General features: G+C 41.3%; 1 protein-coding gene across 4 annotated transcripts in view; it reads right to left on the bottom strand.

The window, feature by feature from the left end:
• Positions 1 to 4,109: 4,109 nt before the first annotated feature.
• TRPM8 (transient receptor potential cation channel subfamily M member 8) overlaps positions 4,110 to 26,219 on the bottom strand; it is a 173,801-nt gene continuing 151,691 nt past the window's right edge. For all 4 annotated transcript variants that reach the window (XM_077272379.1, XM_077272381.1, XM_077272382.1 and 1 more), the window contains 7 exons: positions 24,360 to 24,531; positions 24,085 to 24,262; positions 21,902 to 22,092; positions 14,581 to 14,677; positions 6,641 to 6,674; positions 6,466 to 6,540; positions 4,110 to 5,055 (listed from right to left, as the gene is read on the bottom strand). In XM_077272379.1, the coding sequence (XP_077128494.1) occupies positions 6,490 to 6,540; positions 6,641 to 6,674; positions 14,581 to 14,677; positions 21,902 to 22,092; positions 24,085 to 24,262; positions 24,360 to 24,531 (723 nt within the window). In that variant the 3' untranslated portion in view covers positions 4,110 to 5,055; positions 6,466 to 6,489. The remainder of the gene's footprint in view (positions 5,056 to 6,465; positions 6,541 to 6,640; positions 6,675 to 14,580; positions 14,678 to 21,901; positions 22,093 to 24,084; positions 24,263 to 24,359; positions 24,532 to 26,219) is intronic.

Raw genomic sequence — 26,219 nt, 5'->3', positions numbered from 1 at the left:
GTGGGCTCCAGAGCTGAGCCAACATCTTTCCCGGCACATGTCAACTGTTTTGAACAGCTGACATGTGCCCGGAACAGCCACGGGTGGAATTGTGATCCACCTCCTGCTGTTAACCTATTAAATGCCACTGTCAATCTTTGACAGCGGCATTCAACTCGCACTTCCGGGAAGCATGCTGGAAATCTTGCCCATCAGTGACCCCGTCACATGATCGCAGATCACCGATGGGTTGGTATGATAACCAGAGGTCTCCAGCAGACCTCTATGGTATTCAGAGCCAAATTGCTAAGTGCCGCAACACAAGTCTTAGTCCAGTCAATGGACACAATAAATTAAATGAGCTGTGGTATCACTTCCCTGTCGCGTCCCTGTCCTGCCTCAGCTATGCCCATTTTGGTGGAGCTTGTCAAAATTGCACAATTCCAAGTTATGCACACATTTTACAGCTTTTACACCAGAAAGTGGGCATAAAAAGTTTTGATGAATCAATGCATAAAAGGGATAATTTTTGGACTGTTTAATTTTAAAAAGCATGAAAAGTCTGTCAGTGTGCTGTTGGTTGCAGCCAGTTGCCATCCGTTTATATGGCAAAGTCGCTTTGACATTATAAAGGACGTGTTTTAATTAAAGACTGGTTGGATACAGTTCTAGGAGACCTCAGAGTGTTACATGTCTTTCAGAGCAATTGAATGCTTTGCAGTACTTGTGATTCCTTTGAGTCAGATTTTTTGGAAAAATTTGAAGGCAGCAAACTGAGAACTGCCTTTGAACTATGATGGTATACATTCGATATCAAAAATGTACATTGCATAGTACTGTTCTGCAGGTCAGGAGACAGACAACATGTATAAAATGTTAGTGCAATGACCCAGGACATGAGCTGTCCATTAACTGCACTAATAGGAATGTCAACTATCAAGGCCATTCTATGGGTTCAGTGAAATGTCATTATGTGATGAAGTCAATGCTATTGTGACAGTCATGTGAAGTTAAGAAGGAGCTTCAATTCTAGTATTTATTTAATCCTATTGTTTTTATATGGAAAATGTTCTGATCTCAGGTTTGGAGGAACAAAAAAGTCAGAAGAAGGTATATTTCAATGAGATGTTTTAATGAAGAAGACAATATAAAACAAATACAATATCACACAAAGCAAGGACTGGTTCTTCTTGAAAAAGGTAAAGCACTACTGTAAAGTATATGTTCATATACAACTCTGATGATATGACTCCTGTAGGAAAATTTATTTTTCACTTAATGGGAGTCTGTCATCCCCAAAACACAACTTTAAAATAGGCACACAGTCATATACTGGACGTCCCTCCATTGTGCATATAATGGTATTTATTTCCATATTCTACTGACTATGCTCGGTTTATCCTTGCTGAGCTACCTCAGTGCTCTGTTCTGCACCTGAATTTGGATACCCCATCTCCCTCTCTGATGATTGACAGCGCTGTCTTGCCCTAAGTCAGTTAAGATGCAGGAGAAAGCTGTGACAGAAAGTCATGTTGCACAGATGACATTGCGGGAGCCCTGACAAATCAAATGCCATGCCAGGGACACAACAAAAAAGAAATGCTGTCAGTTTGTCCAGGATATGGAAGATAATTTACAGAATCGAGTTTACAGATGGTAGAACTACTCCACATTATGAGGCTCCAATAGGGGTCACAGTGCTTCACCAGACATTACATATTCCAGCTCAGACAGGGATAGATTCACATACCACCAGGGGCAATTTTTTAACATTATGAATATGATGAAACGCGCGTTGGGGCTCTAGGCACAAAACCCGGCGTTGAGATTATGGGTAAGACCCTGTGCTAATGGCAACAGCCATACATATTACCTATTATTACCACTCTTCCTTCCTGAGACTCTTAGTATGAGCTTCTGAATCATTACCACTGGGCTGGGACGGTGTGACATTCATGTGTCTGTTTAGCGAGGCTTTAAACTCAAATGGAGACACTGTGAGGGTATAGGATGAGTGGATAGAAACTATATGTAGCACTGACACTTTATTGGTAACGCTGCTATTCCCATGTGCTCCCCCATCCACCTTATACCTTTTGGGTTCATGGCTTTTCTGCACCTTTGTTCCACACTGCGCATCTTGGTCATTCGTATTGTACTTGTGTTTATGTACTTTTGTTGTAAATTATGTGTTTAATAAAACTGGTACTCTACGTTTGGGGGCACTTTTGTTGGCATCATACTTTTTGAGTGCCATGAAAGGTGTATCTTAATGCGTGCGGACACATAGGGACTCAAGTAGGATCAAAATTACTTGGTAAGGACTACAAATCTGTGAGATACGCTGTTCTGTGATACCGCCAAATATGATTTTTTTTTTAGGGGGGAGGGGGCAAATAGGACTTCTGCTATGGTACCCCATGATTTTTTTTTTCCTGCGTACTGTTTCTATAGCAGATAGTCTACTGAGTGCCCAGTGCAGAAAGCAATGAGGAGAAGGGAAAATAGGGGAGTGGAAAAATAAGTATTTTTTTTTTCTAATAAGATAAGTTAAAAAACTTTGTATCTTAACTTGTACTATTTATTTTTGGTAAGGAATTGCTTTTTTTCCAGACTATGCCCTTTTTATCAAGAAAAAACTCTTGCTAAATTGTTACTACATAATTTACAGAAAATGTATAAAGAAAAGGAACAGTGCACTATAATGACAAGTTTGCTCAAAACATCTTAATTTCATTTTTAAGATACAAAAAGACTCACTTAAATTCTTAATATTGCTCCACAATACTCTGTCTAAACTGGGATTTGGATGTTTTGCCCCAGCAGTTCGGCCCCAGATGTTTGTTCCCTTGTGGTTCATGAATTCCCGTCCGTCATCATGTGCGGGGGCGAAATGTACCCGGGGCGAACTGCTGGGGGCGAAACATCATATAACCGTCTAAACTTGTATATGGCCTGAGAAACTACCCATTATGACATCTCACATGAACCATTATGACCCTCTGATGTATCCCGCCATTCACTCTAGAGTGAGGAAGGGTTTGTGACCCAAAACCTTGTACCTACAAAAAATATATTCACAAATGCAGTGTTTCTTTTTGGATCTGAAAATAAAATAAAGATGTTTTGAGTTAAACCTCTTGATGAAGGTCTGGTCCATCTGTTCTTTCAAAATGTTCTAAAGTTTGTTGAACAAGTGGTCAGCTTCACTGAAATGTGCTCCTTGACCATACCCATACTCTACGGGAGTTGTGCTGCTGGACTTGTGTATGAGATTACTGCTGATTATATAGTCTCACATAATGGCTTCCTAGCTGAAACATGCAAAATAAAGTAAAATTAGCAAGCATAGCAAAGGCTTTGACCATGATCCCAACCCTCCTAGGCCTTCTCAAAGCCAGAAGTCTTCACCAAGCGTGAGAGGCTCTTGGATTTCAGCATGAACAGTGGCAATCTCACATTGCATCGCTGACCAGACAGGGGTCGAGGCTGGAGAGGTGAGTGGTAAGGTGAGTATAAGGAGTTGTTGTGTTTTTACATATTACATTTACTATGCTCTGGGGTCTGTAAAGATATATACAGTGTGATCTTTAACTTTAATATGTAAAGACTGCAGAGTAAAATAAGAGACATTACATTTCAAACAAATTTCCTGTGAAATTCCGCAATTTGAATTTTGCCTGATCCATTCATCTCTAATTTACGCTAATCAAATGAAGGATAATACTTCCTATTTATCTATTTATTGCTTTTTGATAAAAGACTGCCAAGCACTGTTGGGAATGAAGAGATTGGTGGCACGCATGTGTGGCCATTCTGACAGACATTTCAAGGGACCGTTCTAGGGATCAGTGGCAATTTTTAATAATGGTAATAACCTTTTGACAAGTAGTATAATTATAACAGTAATATTTGGAGCCATTAAACCCATTTAGGGCGCAGTCAGATGGCCGTATAAATAAGACCGAGATCGGACCGCAATGCTCAGACTGGCCGCGGCTCTCCTGACCCGAGCATGACAGCTGCATAGAACTATATTAAGCTGTCAAGTTTGGATTGGGAGAGCCCCCTGGCCAGTCCATGCTTTGTTGGCCAATCTCGGTCCCATTTATGAGGTAATCTGACTGCACTCTTAGAGATAGGAACTCATGTATGTTAATTTACTGAAACAATACTGGTTTTCTATTGCGTTTTAATTACGGTATATTTAGAAATAAATGTTGATATATTTCCAAGTTGTATTTTTTTTTTTACTATAGATGAGTGAAACAATTCAATTCAAATCGAATTTGTGTCAGATTTTAGGAAATTTGCCAGACGCAGTGAATTCGAACAAATTGCGATTCTATTTGCGTGAATAGACAAAAAATGCCTGATGCTATTTTACACAATGTAGAAGACTGCATCGGTCAGAGGAGGCTCACATGGCTTCATGGGCAACAGGGCAGGTTTCTTAATAATGCTTTGCAGATATGGCATCACATAATAAAGTACAGATATCGTAGCACATAGTTTTAGCACAGCCTGTTTAAAAGCCAAGGCAGGGAATGCAGTGCGAAGCAACTTTGAGGTGAATTGGTTTAGTGAGAAGATGTAATAACCAATAAATTCCGAATTTACTGTACAGATAATGTGTGTGACAGAATATAAATCTAATTTTTGGAAAACATTTGCAGGCGTTGGTAAATTTGAATCATCACTATTTTTTAACCATAGACGTCATTGTGATGATATTAACTACTTGATCGTTATGTTTAAAATAATTTAAATACAATTAATTTGAGAGCTGTTATTTGAACTACAACCTTTATTCTAGATATCAGTTAGAGGGTTATTTAAATTTTCATGAGAAAGTATTTAATGAGATACATATGCATTTTGGATTTGGTTTACTATCTTTTTTCTATTAAACCTTTACCATTTTATTACCGGGCATAGAAATATTAAGGCTATGTAATAAGAGAGGTATAACATGGTATTAGGTATTCAGGTATTTCAGGAAAGACAGCAAGATCATCGTAAGATGGCAGCACATCATCAGAATACGCTGTTCATGTTTTCTGAGGAAGTTGATACCTATGAAGAAAAGAGAATGATAATCCAGGAGTGGATAAATCAATTCAAGACTTCTACATATATTTGTAATGCCGTAACTTTAGCCGCAACACTGGTCATGCGACCAAACATGGGTATATGCACATCACAGTATAATGCATCCGGCAAGGTACCACAGCCTGTACTATGACAGCAGGAAGAAAGTTGCAGAAAGTGGGAGCCATTTTTTGATACTTGCTTGCCTCAGTCATGGTACATTGCGAGTGACAATATCACCCCATTCATTTCCAGCATGTTGCAATGTAGCAGCACAATACAGTGATCTTTAACTGTGTGACTTGCAGCTAAAGCCGTCAAATAGACCCATCCTAACTTCGATTTTGATAATTCTTCCATCATTGATTGCATTCTCCCACCAGTAGTTTTTCAAACTCCTCAGTGACGCATTATAAGAACTTCTTTGATTTCACTTGATAAGGGTTATGTACAAGGAACAGTGGGTACAATGATTTATGGATGTTTCCCTTGCAGTATGAAGTATTTTCATACACACAGTATCCTTCCACTGTAGTCTAGACCAAGGCTAATGAGGCACACTGTTTCACCCTACTTCATTACGGCCTAGCTTGTTGCCACAGTCCTGGGCATCAAGTCTCTTTACTCGCTCAAACATTCTGTGTCCTCTTTTTTACACTATGGTGCCTTAGATCTACCACTCAGCACCCTCCCAAGTCCCACAAACTCAGTGCTATTTAGGTCTGTTACCTTTGGCATTTTGCAAGCTCAAGGTTTCTCGTGACACATCATCCTATCCAAGGACCCTTGTTCTGGAAGGACACTCTGTCTCATCGGTCATGTCAGGATCTCTCTATTCCCTTGTCCCTCCGTCTCCTTTTCCTGTAGTTCACTCAAGCGGCAGCACTACTCACATAACACTTCCTACTTCTACTTTAACTTGACCCTATCTAACTATATACAGGAAGCATCCATTTGCACTAACATAAAGCCCCTCCCACTATAGGCTAGTCCCAAACATTAACTCCATCTTACCCTAATGCCCTAAAAAAACATGAGCAAATCACCCACAAAAATATATACCGTATATGCTAAAAAAATGTTTGCAGAAATTGCTTCAGGAAAACTATAACAAAATGCTAATAAAAACTTTTCAGGATGAATAAAAAATGCCTTGGGGGAAAAAAGAGTGTTTACTAAACTGTTTTTCTTCTTGAAAAAGTTGTCATTTTTTACTGTCTCAATAAAAAAAAACTATGTGTACATAACTCAAGATTGGTTTTCTTATTTTTACACACCAAGCCTTAGGTCTAAAAAGAAAAAAAACAAAAAAACAGACGGCCTAGGTATTTCATTAGTGACTTGGAAGTTTAATGAACTGTGAAACCCTCATCATCATTATTCCTAATGACTTACCATAGTCTACTCCCAAGTAAACCATCACTTTATCTTGCTTCTAATTTCTTTCAATAATGTTTTTAAGTCGTTTAGCTGCAGAGACACAATGGCAGATTGAGCGAGAATGCAAAGAAGGCTATATTCCACTTAATGACTCCGTGGACTAATAGCGTGAAAAATACATTCAAGTTACCTTTCCTTCCAACTGTTTGAATCTATTCTCCATCCTGCCAAGAACAAAATGCAAAAAGAGAAATATATTTATATATACTCACACCTATCGATGATATTTTAAGTGGACCTGTCATATTTAGCCCATGATCACATCTACAATGTGAATTCCATTTTCCGTGGCATCACAAGAGCAAAAAAATAGATGACATAGCTGTAATGATCTGCCAGATGAGAGAGACCACTAGCATTTCACAGATTCCATTGACTTCAAAGAGATCTGTAGGGTTTCCATTATTATTTTTTCTTGTATTTTTGAGGCAATCTTAATACAGCCTACAATACAGCTGTGAACACAGCCTAACAAGAAAGAAAATAAAATATATTGTTGTTTTTCTAGCTGAACTGTTTGTCAATTGGCTCCAATATGTTCAAGCAAATACAATAAAAAAGGACCATGAGTGACGATGCCAGATAACCAGATTGTTGTGCATATATGTGCACGTAACTTGCACATTCTTCTTTCTGCCTTCTACCAGATTTGATCTTTAAATATATTTTCTGGAAAATAGAACTAGAAACACACTGAAAAATATCAGGATCTAAATAAAATGAAACCTTGATATCTGTGATCCAATATCCTATTGTAGAGAAATCCACATTTTTCTTAATGTGTAAGTGAGCTGCTAAGGTTTATGGGCCGGACATAGATCTCCCTGAGAATCTGCCTCCAAAGATGATTTAAAAATGAAAGGTGTTACCAGTGTGAGACATGTAGATCAGGAGAGCAGACTGTCAGTCTCTACATGTCTCACACTGGTAATGTCTCTCTTCATTTAAAATAAGAGTCTGGGGGAAATTCTCAGGGAGATCTAGGTCTGGCCTGTGGATGTTATCAGGTCATTTACATATTAAGAAAAATTTGGATATCTTTAGAATAAGACATCAGATGCACACCTCTTATTGAATCAGGCGAGGCGCATATTGTCATGCGCCACTATATGCGCCTAACCAGAAATCTGACTCGAGCCTCTGGAGAATGAATGCCTCCACTCATCAATGTTGGAGCTGGAGCGAGAAAAGGGTAAAAAAAACACTAGAATTTGCATATTTTTTGAGCCAATAAAATTGCAATTTTTCCGAGATTTTTTTCTAAAAAAAAAAATCTGTCCAAAAAGCTTTGATAAATTGTCTCCACTGTGTCAGTTTTTCCATATTTTATTTTTAAAGGCATCAGGCAACTGGTAGAAACCATAGACTTTACATGGTGTGGATTCCAATTAATTAAATGAAACCTGTTGTGAATTCTGCTCTTGGGCTCCCTCCGGTGGTTATAAGTGGTAGCGCTGCTGTCTTCAATCGCAGCATTTCATCAGGTGTGTCCACTTAATGCTATCCACTGGGCTATTTAGTTTTTCCTCACCCTTCAGTCAGTGCCAGTTGTCCATTGTTCCTGGAGGATTCACATCTCTTCTGGTCTCTCTTGCTTTGCTGTTCATTGCATCAAAGATAAGTTCTGGCTTTGTTTTTTGCAGTCCACATGCTGTGGGCCTTATAGTTCAGTGCATTTCTATGTTTTGTCTTGTCCAGCTTGGTCTGTATAAGGACTTGTTCATCCAAGCTGGAATTTCTGGAGATGCAGATATACTCTCCATACCTTTAGTTAGATGTGGAGATTTTGGTATTTTCTGTGGTGGATATTTTCTAGTATTTTAATACTGACCGCATAGCACTCTGTCCTATCCTTTCTATCTAGCTAGAATGGCCTCCTTTGCTAAATCCTGATTTCAGTCTGTGTGTGTTTATTCCCTCTCCTCTCACAGTCAATATTTGTGGGGGGCTTTCTATCCTTTGGAGATTTTCTCTGAGGCAAGATAGTTTTTCTGTTTCTTTCTCTAGGGGTATTTAGTCCTCCGGCTGTGACGAGGTGTCTAGGGAGTGACAGGAACATCCCACGGCTACTTCTAGTTGCAGTGTTAAGTTCAGGGTTCGCAGTCAGTACAGATACCACCTTCTCCAGAGTACGTCTCATACTGCTCCTAGGCCACCAGATCATAACAGTACAACTGGCCCACAATGAGTTAATTGCTTCTCAAAAGAAGGGAAGGAAAGTGCTGAGCCATTTTTTTTTCTGTAGTCTGTTGTGTCTTTTTTTCCCTCCTTACCTCTGGGTGGCTCAGGAGTTTGACGCTGGCATGGATGTTCAGGGATTGGCTTCTCGTGTGGATCAACTTGTTGCTAGAGTACAGGGTATTTCCGATTATATCGTTCAGACTTCGGTTTTAGAGCCTAGAATTCCTACTCCTGATTTGCTTTTTGGGGACAGGTCAAAATTTTTGAGCTTTAAAAATAACTGTAAACAGTTTTTTGCTCTTAAACCCCGTTCCTCTGGTGATCCCATTCAGCAGGTTAAAATTGTCATCTCTCTGCTACGCGGTGATCCTCAGGATTGGGCATTTTCCCTGGAATCTGGGAATCCGGCTTTGCTTAATGTAGACACCTTTTTTCAGGCGCTAGGCTTATTGTATGATGAACCTAACTCAGTGGATCATGCTGAGAAGACCTTGTTGGCCCTGTGTCAGGGTCAAGAAGCGGCAGAATCGTATTGCCAGAAATTTCGAAAATGGTCTGTGCTGACTAAATGGAATGAGGATGCCTTGGCGGCAATTTTCAGAAAGGGTCTTTCTGAATCCGTTAAAGATGTTTTGGTGGGTGTTATGATCCTGGTGGTTAGGATCACAGAACTGACCTGATAAATATACCAGAATATTGGACTAGCTCTGGGAATGTGGAAACTTTACTGACCGCAACCCTGATCCTATCAACACACACTAAAGGCAGCTGTGGAGCGTTCCTAAAAACCTAGACGCCTCTTCACAGCCTGAGAAACTAGCTACCACTAGAGAGAAAGCCAGCCTCACTTGCCTCAGAGAAAACCCCAAAGTTTAGACAGCCCCCCACAAATAATAACGGTGAGTGAAGGGGAAAACACAAACGTAGAAATGAAAACAGGTTTAAGCAAATGAGGCCCGCTAACACTAAATAGTCAGAAGATAGCAAGGAATCTGTGCGGTCAGTATAAAATGCTATCAAAAATATCCACGCAGAGAATACAAGAACCCCCACACTGACTCACGATGTGAGGGGCGCAACTCCGCACCCCAGAGCTTCCAGCAAGCGAGAAAATCACATATAAGCAAGCTGGACTGAACTCGTCATATAGTGAGAAACATTTTCAAGGAAACAATGAGCAAACATGAACTAGCAAGACTTAGCTTCTCCAGGAGGAGACAGGTCACAAGGGAAGTCCAAGAGAGACCAAACCAGTACTGAATACAACGACAGCAGGCAACAAGTACAGGTCCAGGTGGAGTTAAATAGGCAGCCAGAATAGCAGAAAACCAGGCAGCTGGAACCCAGCTACAGACCAGCCGTATCGCTAAAGGCCACCAGAGGGAGCCCAAGAACAGAACTCACACAGTACCACTCATGACCACAAGAGGGAGCCCGGAAACGGAATTCACAACAGGTGGGGTTCCCCACGCCTGCTGGTCTGAGTGATTCTATGTCTCTGGCCATTCAGATTGATCGGCGCTTGCGCGAGCGCAGAGTTGTGCGCAATATGGCGTTGTCTTCCGAGCAGAGTACTGAGCCTATGCAGTGTGTTAGGATTTTGTCTAGAGCTGAACGACAAGGATTCAGACGTCAGAATAGGTTGTGTTTTTACTGCGGCGATTCTGCTCATGTTATTTCTGATTGTCCTAAGCGTACAAAGAGAATCGCTAGTTCCGTTACCATCAGTACTGTACAACCTAAATTTCTGTTATCTGTGACCCTGATCTGCTCATTATCGTCATTTTCTGTCATGGCATTTGTGGATTCAGGCGCCGCTTTGAACTTAATGGACTTAGAATTTGCCAAACGTTGTGGTTTCCCCTTACAGCCTTTGCAGAACCCTATTCCTTTGAGGGGTATTGATGTTACACCGTTGGCTAAAAATAAACCTCAGTTTTGGACACAGTTGACCATGTGCATGGCGCCAGCCCATCAGGAAGATTGTCGTTTTCTGGTGTTGCATAATTTGCATGATGCTATTGTGCTGGGTTTCCTATGGTTACAGGTACATAATCCGGTGTTAGATTGGAAATCTATGTCTGTGACTAGTTGGGGTTGTCAGGGGGTTCATGGTGACATTCCCTTGATGTCAATTTCCTCTTCCCCCTCTTCTGAAATTCCTTAGTTTTTGTCAGATTTCCAGGATGTATTTGATGAACCCAAGTCCGGTTCCCTTCCACCGCATAGGGACTGTGATTGTGCTATTGACTTGATTCCAGGTTGCAAGTTCCTTAAGGGTCGACTTTTCAACCTGTCTGTGCCAGAACATGCCGCCATGCGGAGTTATGTTAAGGAGTCTTTGGAGAAGGGGCATATTCGGCCATCTTCTTCACCATTGGGAGCAGGTTTTTTTTTTGTTGCCAAGAAGGATGGCTCCTTGAGACCCTGTATTGATTATCGCCTCTTGAATAAAATCACGGTCAAATTCCAATACCCTTTGCCTTTGCTTTCTGATTTGTTTGCTAGGATTAAGGGGGCTAGTTGGTTTACTAAGATTGACCTTCGAGGGGCATATAATCTTGTTCGTATTAAGCAGGGTGACGAATGGGAAACTGCGTTTAATACGCCCGAAGGCCATTTTGAATACCTTGTGATGCCATTCGGGCTCTCTAATCCTCCATCTGTGTTTCAGTCCTTCATGTATGATATATTTCGGAGTTATCTTGATAAATTCATGATTGTATATTTGGATGATATTTTGATTTTTTCAGATGATTGGGAGTCTCATGTGAAACAGGTCAGAATGGTATTTCAGATCCTTCGTGATAATGCTTTATTTGCGAAGGGGTCTAAGTGCCTCTTTGGAGTGCAGAAGGTTTCTTTTTTGGGCTTCATTTTTTCTCCCTCATCTATAGAAATGGATCCAGTTAAGGTTCAGGCCATTCATGATTGGATTCAGCCCACATCTGTGAAGAGCCTTCAGAAATTTTTGGGCTTTGCTAATTTTTATCGCCGTTTCATTGCCAACTTCTCCAGTGTGGTTAAACCCCTGACCGATTTGACGAAGAAAGGCGCTGATGTGACGAATTGGTCCTCTGCGGCTGTTTCTGCCTTTCAGGAGCTTAAACGCCGATTTACTTCTGCCCCTGTGTTGCGTCAGCCGGATTTTTCTCTTCCATTTCAGGTTGAAGTTGACGCTTCTGAGATTGGGGCAGGGGCCGTTTTGTCTCAGAGGAATTCTGATGGTTCCTTGATGAAACCGTGTGCCTTCTTTTCTCAAAAGTTTTCGCCTACAGAACGCAATTATGATGTCGGCAATCAAGAGTTGTTGGCTATGAAGTGGGCATTTGAGGAGTGGCAACATTGGCTTGAGGGGGCCAAGCACCGTATTGTGGTCTTGACCGATCATAAGAATCTGATTTATCTCGAGTCTGCCAAGCGGCTGAATCCTAGACAGGCTCGATGGTCCCTGTTTTTCTCCCGTTTTGATTTTGTGGTCTCGTATCTTCCGGGTTCTAAGAATGTTAAGGCGGATGCCCTCTCTAGGAGCTTTTTGCCTGATTCTCCTGCGGTCCTTGAGCCGGTCGGCATTCTGAAGGAAGGGGTGATTCTTTCTGCCATCTCCCCTGATTTACGACGGGTTCTTCAGGAATTTCAGGCTGATAAACCTGACCGCTGTCCAGTGGGAAAACTATTTGTTCCTGATAGATGGACTAGTAAAGTGATTTCTGAGGTTCATTGTTCTGTGTTGGCTGGCCATCCTGGGATTTTTGGTACCAGAGATTTGGTTGGTAGGTCCTTTTGGTGGCCTTCTTTGTCACGGGATGTGCGTTCTTTTGTGCAGTCCTGTGGGACTTATGTGCGGGCTAAGCCTTGCTGTTCCCGCGCTAGTGGGTTGCTTTTGCCTTTGCCGGTCCCTGAGAGGCCTTGGACGCATATTTCTATGGATTTTATTTCAGATCTTCCGGTTTCCCAGAGGATGTCGGTTATCTGGGTGGTTTGTGACCGGTTTTCTAAGATGGTTCATTTGGTACCTTTGCCTAAATTGCCTTCCTCTTCTGATTTGGTTCCGCTGTTTTTTCAGCATGTGGTTCGTTTGCATGGCATTCCGGAGAATATTGTGTCCGATAGAGGTTCCCAGTTTGTTTCTAGGTTTTGGCGGGCCTTTTGTGCTAGGCTGGGCATTGATTTGTCTTTTTCTTCCGCATTTCATCCTCAGACAAATGGCCAAACCGAGCGAACTAATCAGACTTTGGAAACTTACTTGAGATGCTTTGTGTCTGCTGATCAGGATGATTGGGTGGCTTTCTTGCCATTGGCCGAGTTTGCCCTTAATAATCGGGCTAGTTCTGCTACCTTGGTTTCGCCCTTCTTTTGTAATTTTGGTTTTCATCCTCATTTTTCTTCAGGGCAGGTTGAGCCTTCTGATTGTCCTGGGGTGGATTCTGTGGTTGACAGGTTGCAGCAAATTTGGGCTCATGTGGTGGACATTTTGGTGTTGTCTCAGGAGGAGGCTCAGCGTTTTGCTAACCGTCGTTGGTGTGTTGGTTCCCGGCTTCGGGTTGGGGATTTGGTCTGGTTGTCTTCCCGTCATGTTCCTATGAAGGTTTCTTCCCCTAAGTTCAAGCCTCGCTTTATTAGCCCTTATAAGATTTCTGAGATTATTAATCCAGTGTCCTTTCATTTGTCCCTTCCAGCCTCTTCTTCCATCCATAATGTTTTTCATAGATCTTTGTTGCGGAAATATGTGGTGCCCGTTGTTCCCTCTGTTGATCCTCCTGCCCCGGTGTTGATTGATGGGGAGTTGGAGTATGTGGTTGAGAAGATTTTGGATTCTCGTTTTTCGAGGCGGAAGCTTCAGTATCTTGTCAAATGGAAGGGTTATGGCCAGGAGGATAATTCTTGGGTTGTTGCCTGCGATGTTCATGCTGACGATTTGGTTCGTGCCTTTCATTTGGCTCGTCCTGATCGGCCTGGGGGCTCTGGTGAGGGTTCGGTGACCCCTCCTCAAGGGGGGGGGGTACTGTTGTGAATTCTGCTCTTGGGCTCCCTCCGGTGGTTATAAGTGGTAGCGCTGCTGTCTTCAATCGCAGCATTTCATCAGGTGTGTCCACTTAATGCTATCCACTGGGCTATTTAGTTTTTGCTCAGTCAGTGCCAGTTGTCCATTGTTCCTGGAGGATTCACATCTCTTCTGGTCTCTCTTGCTTTGCTGTTCATTGCATCAAAGATAAGTTCTGGCTTTGTTTTTTGCAGTCCACATGCTGTGGGCCTCATAGTTCAGTGCATTTCTATGTTTTGTCTTGTCCAGCTTGGTCTGTATAAGGACTTGTTCATCCAAGCTGGAATTTCTGGAGATGCAGATATACCCTCCATACCTTTAGTTAGATGTGGAGATTTTGGTATTTTCTGTGGTGGATATTTTCTAGTATTTTAATACTGACCGCATAGCACTCTGTCCTATCCTTTCTATCTAGCTAGAATGGCCTCCTTTGCTAAATCCTGATTTCAGTCTGTGTGTGTTTATTCCCTCTCCTCTCACAGTCAATATTTGTGGGGGGCTGTCTATCCTTTGGGGATTTTCTCTGAGGCAAGATAGTTTTTCCGTTTCTTTAGGGGTATTTAGTCCTCCGGCTGTGACGAGGTGTCTAGGGAGTGACAGGAACATCCCACGGCTACTTCTAGTTGCGGTGTTAAGTTCAGGGTCCGCGGTCAGTACAGATACCACCTTCTCCAGAGTACATCTCGTGCTGCTCCTAGGCCACCAGATCATAACAGAAACCCACTAACGAGGATCTTAGATTTTTAGTCACTAAAGTTGTTATTTACTTCTAGTGGTAAAATTGTCTCCTTACAGCCTTCCTATACATGGAAACTCCAACAGGTCTTCCGTAAAAGGGCACTTACTCCATATTGTTGTGTGTCTGGCTAATCAGTTTCACCAAATAATTCTCCTTCATCACAGCTTCCCAAGCCATAGTCTCGAGATCATCCTTCTTATGACCTAGAGAAACGAGCAATACATTATACACATGGACACCTGATAAGATTGTTGCTATAGGGAATATATACAGTACTGTAAAAAAGTTTTAGGCAGGTGTGGACAAAATTTTGCAAAGTAAGAATACTTTAAAAAACTGAAATGTTAATAGTTTATATTTATCAATTAAAATGCAAAATGAAAAAAGAGAGATTTAAATCAAATCAAGATTTGGTGTGACCATCCTTTGTCTTCAAAAGAACATCAATTCTTCTAGGTACACTTGTCACTTGCACACAGTTTTTGAAGGAACACTGTTATGAAAAGTAGGTTGTGTATTGGGTGCTGAATTAGAATTGCTCTTCAACTCTCCTCCCCCCCTTTCTGCCTATTGTGTCACTTTACTGTCTTGTCCTGTCCGGTTATTTTAAAGATTAATTGTAATTGTAAGATGTGAACTCTTCAGTGTTGAGTTTACTCATCGCTACTGATTAAGTCAAACGATGCAATATTGTTTGCTAATATTTTTAATTTAATGCTGTCATTTTGGGTTTATTTTTGGAAAAATTCAATAAAAATTATGTTTATATATATATATATATATATATATATATATATATATATATATATATATACAGTACAGACCAAATGTTTGGACACACCTTCTCATTTAAAGATTTTTCTGTATTTTCATGACTATGAAAATTGTAAATTTACACTGAAGGCATCAAAACTATGAATTAACACATTTGGAATTATATACTTAACAAAAAAGTGTGAAACAGCTGAAATTATGTCTTATATTCTAGGTTCGTCAAAGTAGCCACCTTTTGCTTTGATGACTGCTTTGCACACTCTTGGCATTCTCTGGATGAGCTTCAAGAGGTAGTCACCGGGAATGGCTTTCAATTCAAAGGTGTGCCATGTCAGGTTTAATAAATGGGATTTCTTGCCTTATAAATGGGGTTGGGACCATCAGTTGTGTTGTGCAAAAGTCTGGTGGATACACAGCTGATAGTACTACTGAATAGACTGTTTGAATTTGTTTTATGGCAAGAAAAAAAGCAGCTAAGTAAAGAAAAATGAGTGGCCATCATTACTTTAAGAAATGAAGGTCAGTCAGTCCGAAAAATTGGGCAAACTTTGAAAGTGTCCCCAAGTGCAGTGGCAAAAACCATCAAGCGCTACAAAGAAACTGGCTCACATGAGGACCACTCCAGGAAAGGAAGACCAAGAGTTACCTCTGCTTCTGAGGATAAGTTTATCGCAGGTTAACAGCAGCTCAGATTAGAGACCAGGTCAGTGCCACACAGAGTTCTAGCAGCAGACACATCTCTACGACAACTGTTAAGAGGAGCCTTTGTGCAGCAGGCCTTCATGGTAAAATAGCTGCTAGGAAACCACTGCTAAGGACAGGCAACAAGCAGAAGAGACTTGTTTGGGCTAAAGAACACAAGGAATGGACATTATACCAGTGGAAATCTGTGCTTTGGCCTGATGAGTCCAAATTTTAGATCTTTGGTTCCAACCACCGTGTCTTTGTGCAATGCAGAAAAGGTGAACGGATGCACTCTACATGCCTGGTTCCCACTGTGAAGCATGGAGGTGGGGTGTGATGGTGTGGGGGTGCTTTGCTGGTGACACTGTTGGGGATTTATTCAAAATTGAAGGCATACTGAACCAGCATGGCTGCCACAGCATGGCTGCCACAGCATCTTGCAGCGGCATGCTATTCCATCCAGTTTGCGTTTATTTGGACCATCATTTATTTTTCAACAGGACAATGATCCCAAACACACCACCAGGCTGTGTAAGGGCTATTTGACCAAGAAGGAGAGTGAGGGGGTGCTACACCAGATGACCTGGCCTCCACAGTCACCAGAGCTGAACCCAATCGAAATGGTTTGGGGTGAGCTGGACCGTAGAGTGAAGGCAAAAGGGCCAACAAGTGCTAAGCATCTCTGGGAACTCCTTCAAGATTGTTGGAAGACCAAGTGCTTTAGCCCAAACAAGTCTCTTCTGCTTGTTGCCTGTCCTTATCAGTGGTTTCCTAGCAGCTATTTTACCATGAAGGTCTGCTGCACAAAGTCTCCTCTTAACAGTTGTTGTAGAGATGTGTCTGCTGCTAGAACTCTGTGTGGCATTGACCTGGTCTCTAATCTGAGCTGCTGTTAACCTGCGATAAACTTATCCTCAGAAGCAGAAGTGACTTTTGGTCTTCCTTTCCTGGAGCGGTCCTCATGTGAGCCAGTTTCTTTGTAGCGTTTGATGGTTTTTGCCACTGCACTTGGGGACACTTTCAAAGTTTGCCCAATTTTTCGGACTGACTGACCTTCATTTCTTAAAGTAATGATGGCCACTCGTTTTTCTTGACGTAGCTGCTTTTTTCTTGCCATAAAATAAATTCTAACAGTCTATTCAGTAGGGCTATGTATCCACCAGACTTCTGCACAACAGAACTGATGGTCCCAACCCTATTTATAAGGCAAGAAATCCCACTTATTAAACCTGACAGGGCACACCTGTGAATTGAAAACCCTTCCCGGTGACTACCTCTTGAAGCTCATCAAGAGAATGCCAAGAGTGTGCAAAGCAGTCATCAAGGAAAAAGGTGGCTACTTTGAAGAACCTAGAATATAAAACATAATTTCAGCTGTTTCACACTTTTTTGTTAAGTATATAATTCCAAATGTGTTAATTCATAATTTTGATGCCTTCAGTGTAAATTTACAATTTTCATAGTTATAAAAATGCAGAAAAATCTTTAAATGAGAAGGTGTGACCAAACTTTTGGTCTGTACTGTATATATATATATATATATATATATATATATATATATATATATACACACAGTATAACTAATATGTTCGAATAGAGGTTTGAAATAAGTAATGTCTGTGTATTTGTGAAGATATGTGTATGTGACACAGATTTGTATATGTGCACATGTATTTATCTGTGGGTACATCCATGTGTTCTCATGTGTTCATATGTGGCATTTCAGCTCCATTACAAGTGTAAAAAAGCCCCAGTGTGGTGGGCTGAAGTGCCACATGTGAACAAATAGGTGAATACATAAATGTAATTGTGTCCATGGTGCGGATGTTTTTGTTTTATTTCCTCGGGAGAATCTGTCCCTGTACTGTACCCACCTGTGATGTCGAGTGCTCCCTAAAGGGAACCTGGCAGATGATACTTGCTGCTCAGTCCACAAGCACTTGCGTAGTTTCAGATAAAAATATACTTTAAAAGCCACCGTGGAACAAGTCGTACGGTGGACTAGTTGGACAGTGGCTTCTTCCAATCGCTGTAAGTGTCTGACAGGTCTCTCTCTAATAACACATGCTGGCAGCGGGTGGGGAGAACCCACAGAGTTACATCTGTCTAATTTATCCACTGTGTGGCTCAGTCTCCAACAGCTTTTAAAGTATGTTCTTCTCTGAGTAACAGCTGACAGGTTCCTCTTAACCCCCCAAGCCCGTTTTCATCTTCATGACCAGGCCCAATTTTACAATCCTGACCAGTGTCACTGTCAGGAAAATATGAATTATTTTCCCTTGTTCTGGGGACTCAACCAGAGCTGGCCTACTGCTCCTCCCACCATTGGTTTCTGTAGGACCACATCCTACCTCTATCTCCTCTCTCTCTCTGTGAATTTCCACCCCCCTTCAAGAAAATGGTCAGCTTGGAATGCTGAGTTTTATTGCCTGCCAGGACTACCAGAGCTGAATGCGGTTTTTCCCTCCAAAAAACTCTGTCTTCTAAGCAAACACTGAAAGTAAAATTTAATAATACACAATAATCCCAGAAACACGAAAATTAGATTTCCAGGATCTGGGCACTTAGGGTTACACATGGTAGCGTTTAGCGGCATTTAGGGCCATCAGAAACCTGGGAAATGAATTTGTGCCCAGCCGCAAATCCCAGACATACCGTGTGTGGACTTTAAAAAACGGTAAAATCGCAAGGGAAAAAATATTGCCAATATCTTTAGCCCGTAAGCTTCCAGACCAAAGATAGGAAGAAAAGGAGTTATTGATAACTTTCAAAGATATCTGTACCTCCCAGAAAACAGCCCATATGTGAGGTCAGCAAAGTGGGAGTTCTTAGTTTTATGGCCGTAGCATAAAACAGGAACATCCATCTTTAGAATGCATTCAGAGTCAGTAGAGACAGCAGAACACCATGCTGTGGTACTGGATCATTTCTTTGGGGTCTCTCCTCCCCTTTATCAACATGGGCTGTGACTGAGATTTAGTAAGTTTCATATTTTTATCCTGTTTCATTTCATAACTGTTTATACATATTTGTATTTTGTCTCTTTTTGTAATATCGTTTGTGTCTTTTGTAAACACTGCCGATTCTTCCGGAGTAAAATTATACATTTGTTAGCTTCGTTTTTCTTGTTTTATGAGCGATCCACAACGTACTCTGCGCAAATTCACACTACCAAACGGTGTCAGATCCACATATAAGAGGTCGGTGGTGGCAGCATAGTTTTCGCATTTATGTGGTGTTGGGGATTTGATGGTGACTGGATTGAGGTATATATATGTTCCTACCAGGAACCAGTGGTATATATACATCCCGTCACATCACGTGCCGCAATAGTCGACATAAATTAGAGCAGCTGCGTTCATTTTCTTATCCTCTGTCAATACCCATATTGGTCAGTAGGGTAAGGGGGCGCCAGAGACCTGCAAGTTCCTACTAAGTTCGTGGCAGTCATTTTACGTGGTAATAACTCTGGAATGCTTCAATGGATCCTAATGATCCTGAGACTGTTTTTTGTCATATTATACTTCACGATACTGGTATAATTTCTTCGATATGACTTGTGTTTATTTGTGAAAGAAAAACGGAAATTTGGTGGAAATGTTGAAAATGTAGAAATTTTCAAACTTTTAATTTTTATGACCTTAAACCAGAGAGTTATGTCACACAAAATATTTAAAAAATAACATTTCCAAAATGTCTACTTTACATCAGCACAATTTTTGAAACAAAGTTTTTTTTTGTTAGGAAGTTAGAAGGGTTAAAAGTTGACCAGCGATTTCTCATTTTTACAACAAAAATTACCAAACCATTTTTTTAAGTGCCACATCACATTTGAAGTGACTTTGTGCTTCACAGAAACTGAAGCAATGTGGAAGGAAAAAATAAGCATTTAACTTTTATTCACAAAAATGTTACTTTGGACTTAATTTGTTTTATTTTTACAAGGGTCACAGGAGAAATCGGATGCCAAAATTTGTTGTGAAAATTTCTCTGTAGCATGCCAATACCCATACAGTATATGGGAGAAAACTACTGTTTGGGTGCACAGCGGAGTTCAGAAGGGATGGAGCACCGTTTGACTTTTTGAACGCAAAATTGGATGGAATCGAGACCTGACGCTATGTCCCATTTGCAGAGACCCTGATGTGCCTAAACAGTGCAAACCTCCCACAAGTGACCCCATTTTGGAAACTAGACCCCTTAAGGAATGTATCTAGATATATGATAAGCACCTTGAACCCCCAGGTGCTTCATAGAAGTTTCTAACGTTGAGATGTGAAAATAAAAAAAATCACACTGTATTTTTTTTCATACAATGTACTTTTAGGGCTATAAGACACAATTTTTAGCAAAAAAAAAAAAATCTTGTTTTAAAGTGTGCACCTTTATAGTTCTTGTTTAAGTAGCATTGTCATTCCCCCTGTTTATTTCCTTAATGATTGGGCAGAGAGCTGATGAAGAATTCTGCCTGATCATTTAGCGTACTCCTGAGTTGTTCATATTTACACAAATCTCTCCTTCCTGGTTCTGATCTGAATTATCAGTGTAAAGCTACTTTCACACATCAGTTTTTTGCCATCAGGTACAATCTGGCGAGTTTTGAAAAAAACTGATCCCTTTTTTTTTCCGCCGGATCCGTTTTTTTCTCATAGAGTTGTATTAGAACCGGATTGCCATGCATTCTCCATTCAAATCATGCACATTTTCTATTCAGGTCTCTCTCTGTCCCCCCCCCCACCCCAGAACAGGAAGTCCATACCCGGGTTAATAATAAAAACGGATCCAGCAAAAAAAACGATCCGTTGCATCAGGTTTTTCACAATTTGCAACTGATCCGTTTTTTCAACAATTCGCTGGATCCTGCCTGACCGCGAAAAACTGATGTGTGAAAGTAGCCTAAGGCAGCAGAAGCTGAACGCCATATGTACAACGTATCTAACTTTACATCACGGAAGGAGCTCATAGCCCCACATGACTCTTCCCTTTCCTGACCCACAAAGATCTGTATGATCAGAAGTGGAAGCTTAAAGTGATGTGCACTTCCAGGGCATTGTTATCGTGTAGGTCCAAGGTGGGCTCTGAGAATCAATGTCACTGGTGGGCCCTATATACCCCAGTCCGACAGTGAATACAATGGTGGAACAGTAATCTGTCTGATCCGTTCTCCATCATTCAGCTTGTATGTCTAAGCTTCTTTACAGCAGGTGCAATGACGTCACAAGATCGAGCCTGCTGCACAGAGCCTCAGTCCACGTGCTACACGGAATGGAGCAGCACAAAAATGGAACATGGCCAGGTGAGTGATATTTTTGCTTTCTTTTATCAGGCACTACTCATAGGGACATCATACTCTGTGGTGATAGGGACCATTGTGGGAGCGTTGATACTGTGTTTGGGGGAATTGTACTGTATGAGGTGATATGGGGGTCTCATTGTGTGGAGGAATCATGCTATGTGGTACTGTAGTGACATCATACTGTGCGTGCGTGAATTCGATGTTGGCTGGGGATATCATGCAGTGTGTTAGATGCATGTTTAGGGGCAGAAAAGATGAATTGTAGTGGATGAAAACTGTAAGGGGCTTAAGAAGGTGCAAAAATTTGTATGTATGTGCTGCAATACTTGTCTCTCGCCCTATCTCTAAAAGTTATGAGGAATGACATTTTGTGACTCTTCCTATGCGCTGTGACCTTGCCTACTACACCGAGAGGTAATGAAGGGCCCAATTACGACTTTTACTATAGGACCCCATGGTTTCCATGTACACCCCTGATCTAATATATTCAGTGTTGTGGACAAAACTGCTGATTGCACATTGTGATGATGAACGTACCACTTCCATACCCTATGACACTATAGGGTTACACTTGAGGGGGGAGGCAAAAAAATGACATTGCTGATTTACCCAGCTGACTTATTCACACTTGAAAAAACAGACCAAAATGCTATGCAGGGGTGGACTGACTTACAGCAGGGGGTAGGCTCTACTTCTGGTTTCTTGCAGCAACAACTGAAAATCTTCCTTAGCATCATGAAGAAATAGGCAAAGATGACAAAGGGAAATGGAATTGTCAATCTATTACAATATTCCTGAACCAGAAAGTATCGCTGGAACTTCCAGACTTGGTCATTGTTTTCTTGAACTGTTCCCACTGTGTACCTGACATGAAAAAAAAATTACCATGAACTCTAGTTGTCACATAAACAACTACATATCCACTCCAACATAAACTAGTAAAAATAAGTTACAGCAATGGCTAAAATGTCATAATTTGCTAAAAAATATTTACATACAGAGATTTGTTGGCGGCTGTGATTTGCAAAACTGATAAATAGTTTTCACCTTTCAATTGGACTGTAATAAAATGATGGATAACCTGTTACATCTAATTATTGGGGCTTGTGTAGATGGCCGTATATTCTTTCATCCAAGAGAACTGGGCCGATTTTGCAAATGACACTCTGATCAGAGTGTCAGCATAGTGTGATCCAATTCTTTTGGATGAGAGAACTGTAACACACAGTGAGGAGATGAAGAACAAAATTGCTCCATCTTCTTAATTGTGTCAGTTTGTGGAAATCAGACTGCACCCTGATGACATCCGAGTGCAGTCCTTTGTTTTCCACGCACTCATTATCCATAAGAAGCCATCCTCTTTTCAACTATTTTATGGTGAGGGCGCAGGAGAAGTTTTCTTCTGATGACTCTTCTTGAAGGCCATATTTGTGCAGGTGTCTCTGAACAGTAAAACAATGTACCACAACTCCAGAGTCTGCTAAATCTTTCTGAAGGTCTTGTGCAGTCAAGTGGGGATTTTGATTTATTTGCCTGTCTAGCAATACTATGAGCAGCTATCACTGAAATTTTGCTTGGTCTTCTAGACCTTATCTTGTTCCTGTGAACTGCCATTTCCTAATTACATTTTGAACTGAGGAAAGGGCAACTTGAAAACGTTTTGCCATCTTCTTATTGCCGTGTCCTGCTTTGTGGGCCTACAACATTTTCATTTTCAGAGTGCTAGACAGCTGCTTTGAAGAAACCATCGCTTCTCTTTTTGGTACAAGGCTAGAGGAGGCTGGGTTTTTATAAAGCGGGGAAATTTGTAACACCTGGCCTTTCCTAACTATGTTAGTGAACAAGCCCTAACAGGCTAATTAAAGGGACTGTGTCACCTGAATTTGGAGGGAACAATTTTCAGCCAAAGGGGCGGGGTTTTCGGGTGTTTGATTCACCCTTTCCTCACCCGCTGGCTGCATGCTGGCTGCAATATTGGATTGAAGTTCATTCTCTGTCCTCCGTAGTACATGCCTGCACAAGGCAATCTTGCCTTACGCAGGCGTGTACTATGGAGGACAGAGAATGAACTTCAATCCAATATTGCAGCAAGCATGCAGCCAGCGGGTAAGGAAAGGGTGAATCAAACACCCGAAAACCCCACCCCTTTGGCTGAAAATTGTTCCCTCCAAATTCAGGTGACAGAGTCCCTTTAAAATCTGAAACCTTGGTCAAAGGTATCTCAGCACACAAATCTACAAAGGTGCCGAACCTTTTGCATCGGCTCATTTTCCTATTTGTAATTTTTTAAAATGAAAAAAAAATACAATATTTTTATTAAGGAATAAGGAAATGTGTCTTCTTTAACTTTAAGCCTTTTAGAGATCATTTCATCTTCAATTTGCTTAACTGTTCACAATAGCAGTAATTTTGACTAGGGGTGCCAACATTTTTACATGCCACTGTATATATACTGTTTATTAAGTGGTTACTGTATCAATTCACTGCATTGTCCCGATATCTGTATAAGAGCAGCTGCAGGGATAATATAACTTCATTTTCTCCCTGTAGCCATTGCTCCAGTAAGTTAGTCAGTCATGTTTTAAACCCTATTTTTAGCAGATTATCATTACTTTTTCATGTAAATAGCATTTCTAGAGCAGGATAGAGTTTGTGTATTGTTGTATGCAGGTGGGTGACTAGCCAAACATGGCTCTTCATGGTCTCTAAAATAGTTAAAAATGGTTCCAGCTTTCTTTTTACAAATACATAGAAAGTGATATTTGACAAGCATGGAAATTTGGCAAGTGCTTTCAATAAACTTTTTTTCTTGCTGGAAATACAATGAGCATATTAGCAGGTTTTGTCATTACTTACCCAAACATGGCAATGAGCAGGTTAACAAGCAGGATGTTGGTAGATAGCATGTAGATACAGACTAGTGGGATTGTGATCCACTCTGGAAATCTAGGTTGGTTTTCACCATCCAACTCTACACACAGTGGTTTAGATTCATTCCCATTAACAGTACAATGATCAAAATCGATGGTGGTGCCTAAAGGCAGAAGAATATTCACAGTCATGATAGTCACTATTACTTTCTGTAGTGGATACAAACAAAAGTATGAAATGAAGGTGTCTACAATAATTACCATCTACATCCGCAATGTACTGTCCAAACACAGCCAGGTATGGCTCATAAATAACAGAACGGAAAATCCACTCCCAGCGATGTTCATTCCATCTCAGGATTCCCTGACGGGCAACTCCAAATGCAATCACCCAAACAGCAAATAGGAAGAGGAAAAAGAATACATCGATAAGCTAAAAAAAAGGAGAAAAAAATCTAAAGTACAGCAATTAAGAAAAAAAATACTTTTATATACAGTTAGGTCCATATATATTTGGACAGAGACAACATTTTTCTAATTTTGGTTATAAACATTACCACAATGAATTTTAACCAAAACAATTCAGATGCAGTTGAAGTTCAGACTTTCAGCTTTCATTTGAGGGTATCCACATTAAAATTGGATGAAGGGTTTAGGAGTTTCAGCTACTTAACATGTGCCACCCTGTTTTTAAAGGGACCAAAAGTAATTGGACAGATTCAATAATTTTAAATGAAATGTTCATTTTTAGTACTTGGTTGAAAACCCTTTGTTGGCAATGACTGCCTGAAGTCTTGAACTCATGGACATCACCAGACGCTGTGTTTCCTCCTTTTTGATGCTCTGCCAGGCCTTCACTGCGGTGGTTTTCAGTTGCTGTTTGTTTGTGGGCCTTTCTGTCTGAAGTTTAGTCTTTAACAAGTGAAATGCATGCTCAATTGGGTTGAGATCAGGTGACTGACTTGGCCATTCAAGAATATTCCACTTCTTTGCTTTAATAAACTCTTGGGTTACTTTATCTTTATGTTTTGGGTCATTGTCCATCTGTAGTATGAAACGACGACCAATCAGTTTGGCTGCATTTGGCTGGATCTGAGCACACAGTATGGCTCTGAATACCTCAAAATTCATTCGGCTGCTTCTGTCCTGTGTCACATCATCAATAAACACTAGTGACCCAGTGCCACTGGCAGCCATGCATGCCCAAGCCATCACACCGCCTCCACCATGTTTTACAGATGATGTGGTATGCTTTGGATCATGAGCTGTACCACGCCTTCGCCATACTTTTCTCTTGCCATCATTCTGGTAGAGGTTGATCTTTGTTTCATCTGTCCAAAGAATGTTATTCCAGAACTGTGCTGGCTTTTTTAGATGTTTTTTAGCAAAGTCCAGTCTAGCCTTTTTATTCTTGATGCTTATGAGTGGCTTGCACCGTGCAGTGAACCCTCTGTATTTACTTTCATGCAGTCTTCTCTTTATGGTAGATTTGGATATTGATACGCCTACCTCCTGGAGAGTGTTCTTCACTTGGTTGGCTGTTGTGAAGGGGTTTCTCTTCACCATGGAGATTATTCTGCGATCATCCACCGCTGTTGTCTTCCGTGGGCACCCAGGTCTTTTTGCATTGATGAGTTCACTATCACGCTACACGGGGGTGAGCCAGGGAGGGAGAGGCGAACCCCGAAGTGGACCCTCTGGGTCACGATCCCAGAGCCCCCTAGGGCGAGCGAACCTGATGGGAGCACCCCCTATACAGGGAGTGTTAGGAGCAGGCCCAGGGAGGATGGAACCGCAACTGCCGGAGCCAAAGGGACGACTGGGTGGAGCAGGAGAACTGGTATGCAGAGGATGACTGATGCGGAGCACTGGAAGGGAAAAATACAAGTTAACCAGGCAGTTGGAGCTGAAGGATAAAGGGGACGGAGGGCGAGGGAAGAAGCCGAAGAAACAGAGCACAAGGCAGGAAAGGGAACAACGAGGCTTAAGCTTAGAATGGGCCAGAGCACAACGCTGAACTACGGAGCAGAAACAATGAAGATACGCAGGCGCTTTACCTGGGGAAGCGCCGAGCTGAAATACCTGATGGGCGCCGCCATATTGGAGGCGGGACCACCGGGT

Source organism: Ranitomeya variabilis, chromosome 7 (genome assembly GCF_051348905.1).
Source record: "Ranitomeya variabilis isolate aRanVar5 chromosome 7, aRanVar5.hap1, whole genome shotgun sequence".
NCBI classification, from domain to species: Eukaryota; Metazoa; Chordata; class Amphibia; order Anura; family Dendrobatidae; genus Ranitomeya; species Ranitomeya variabilis.
This window is presented reverse-complemented; position numbering and strand designations above follow the sequence as displayed.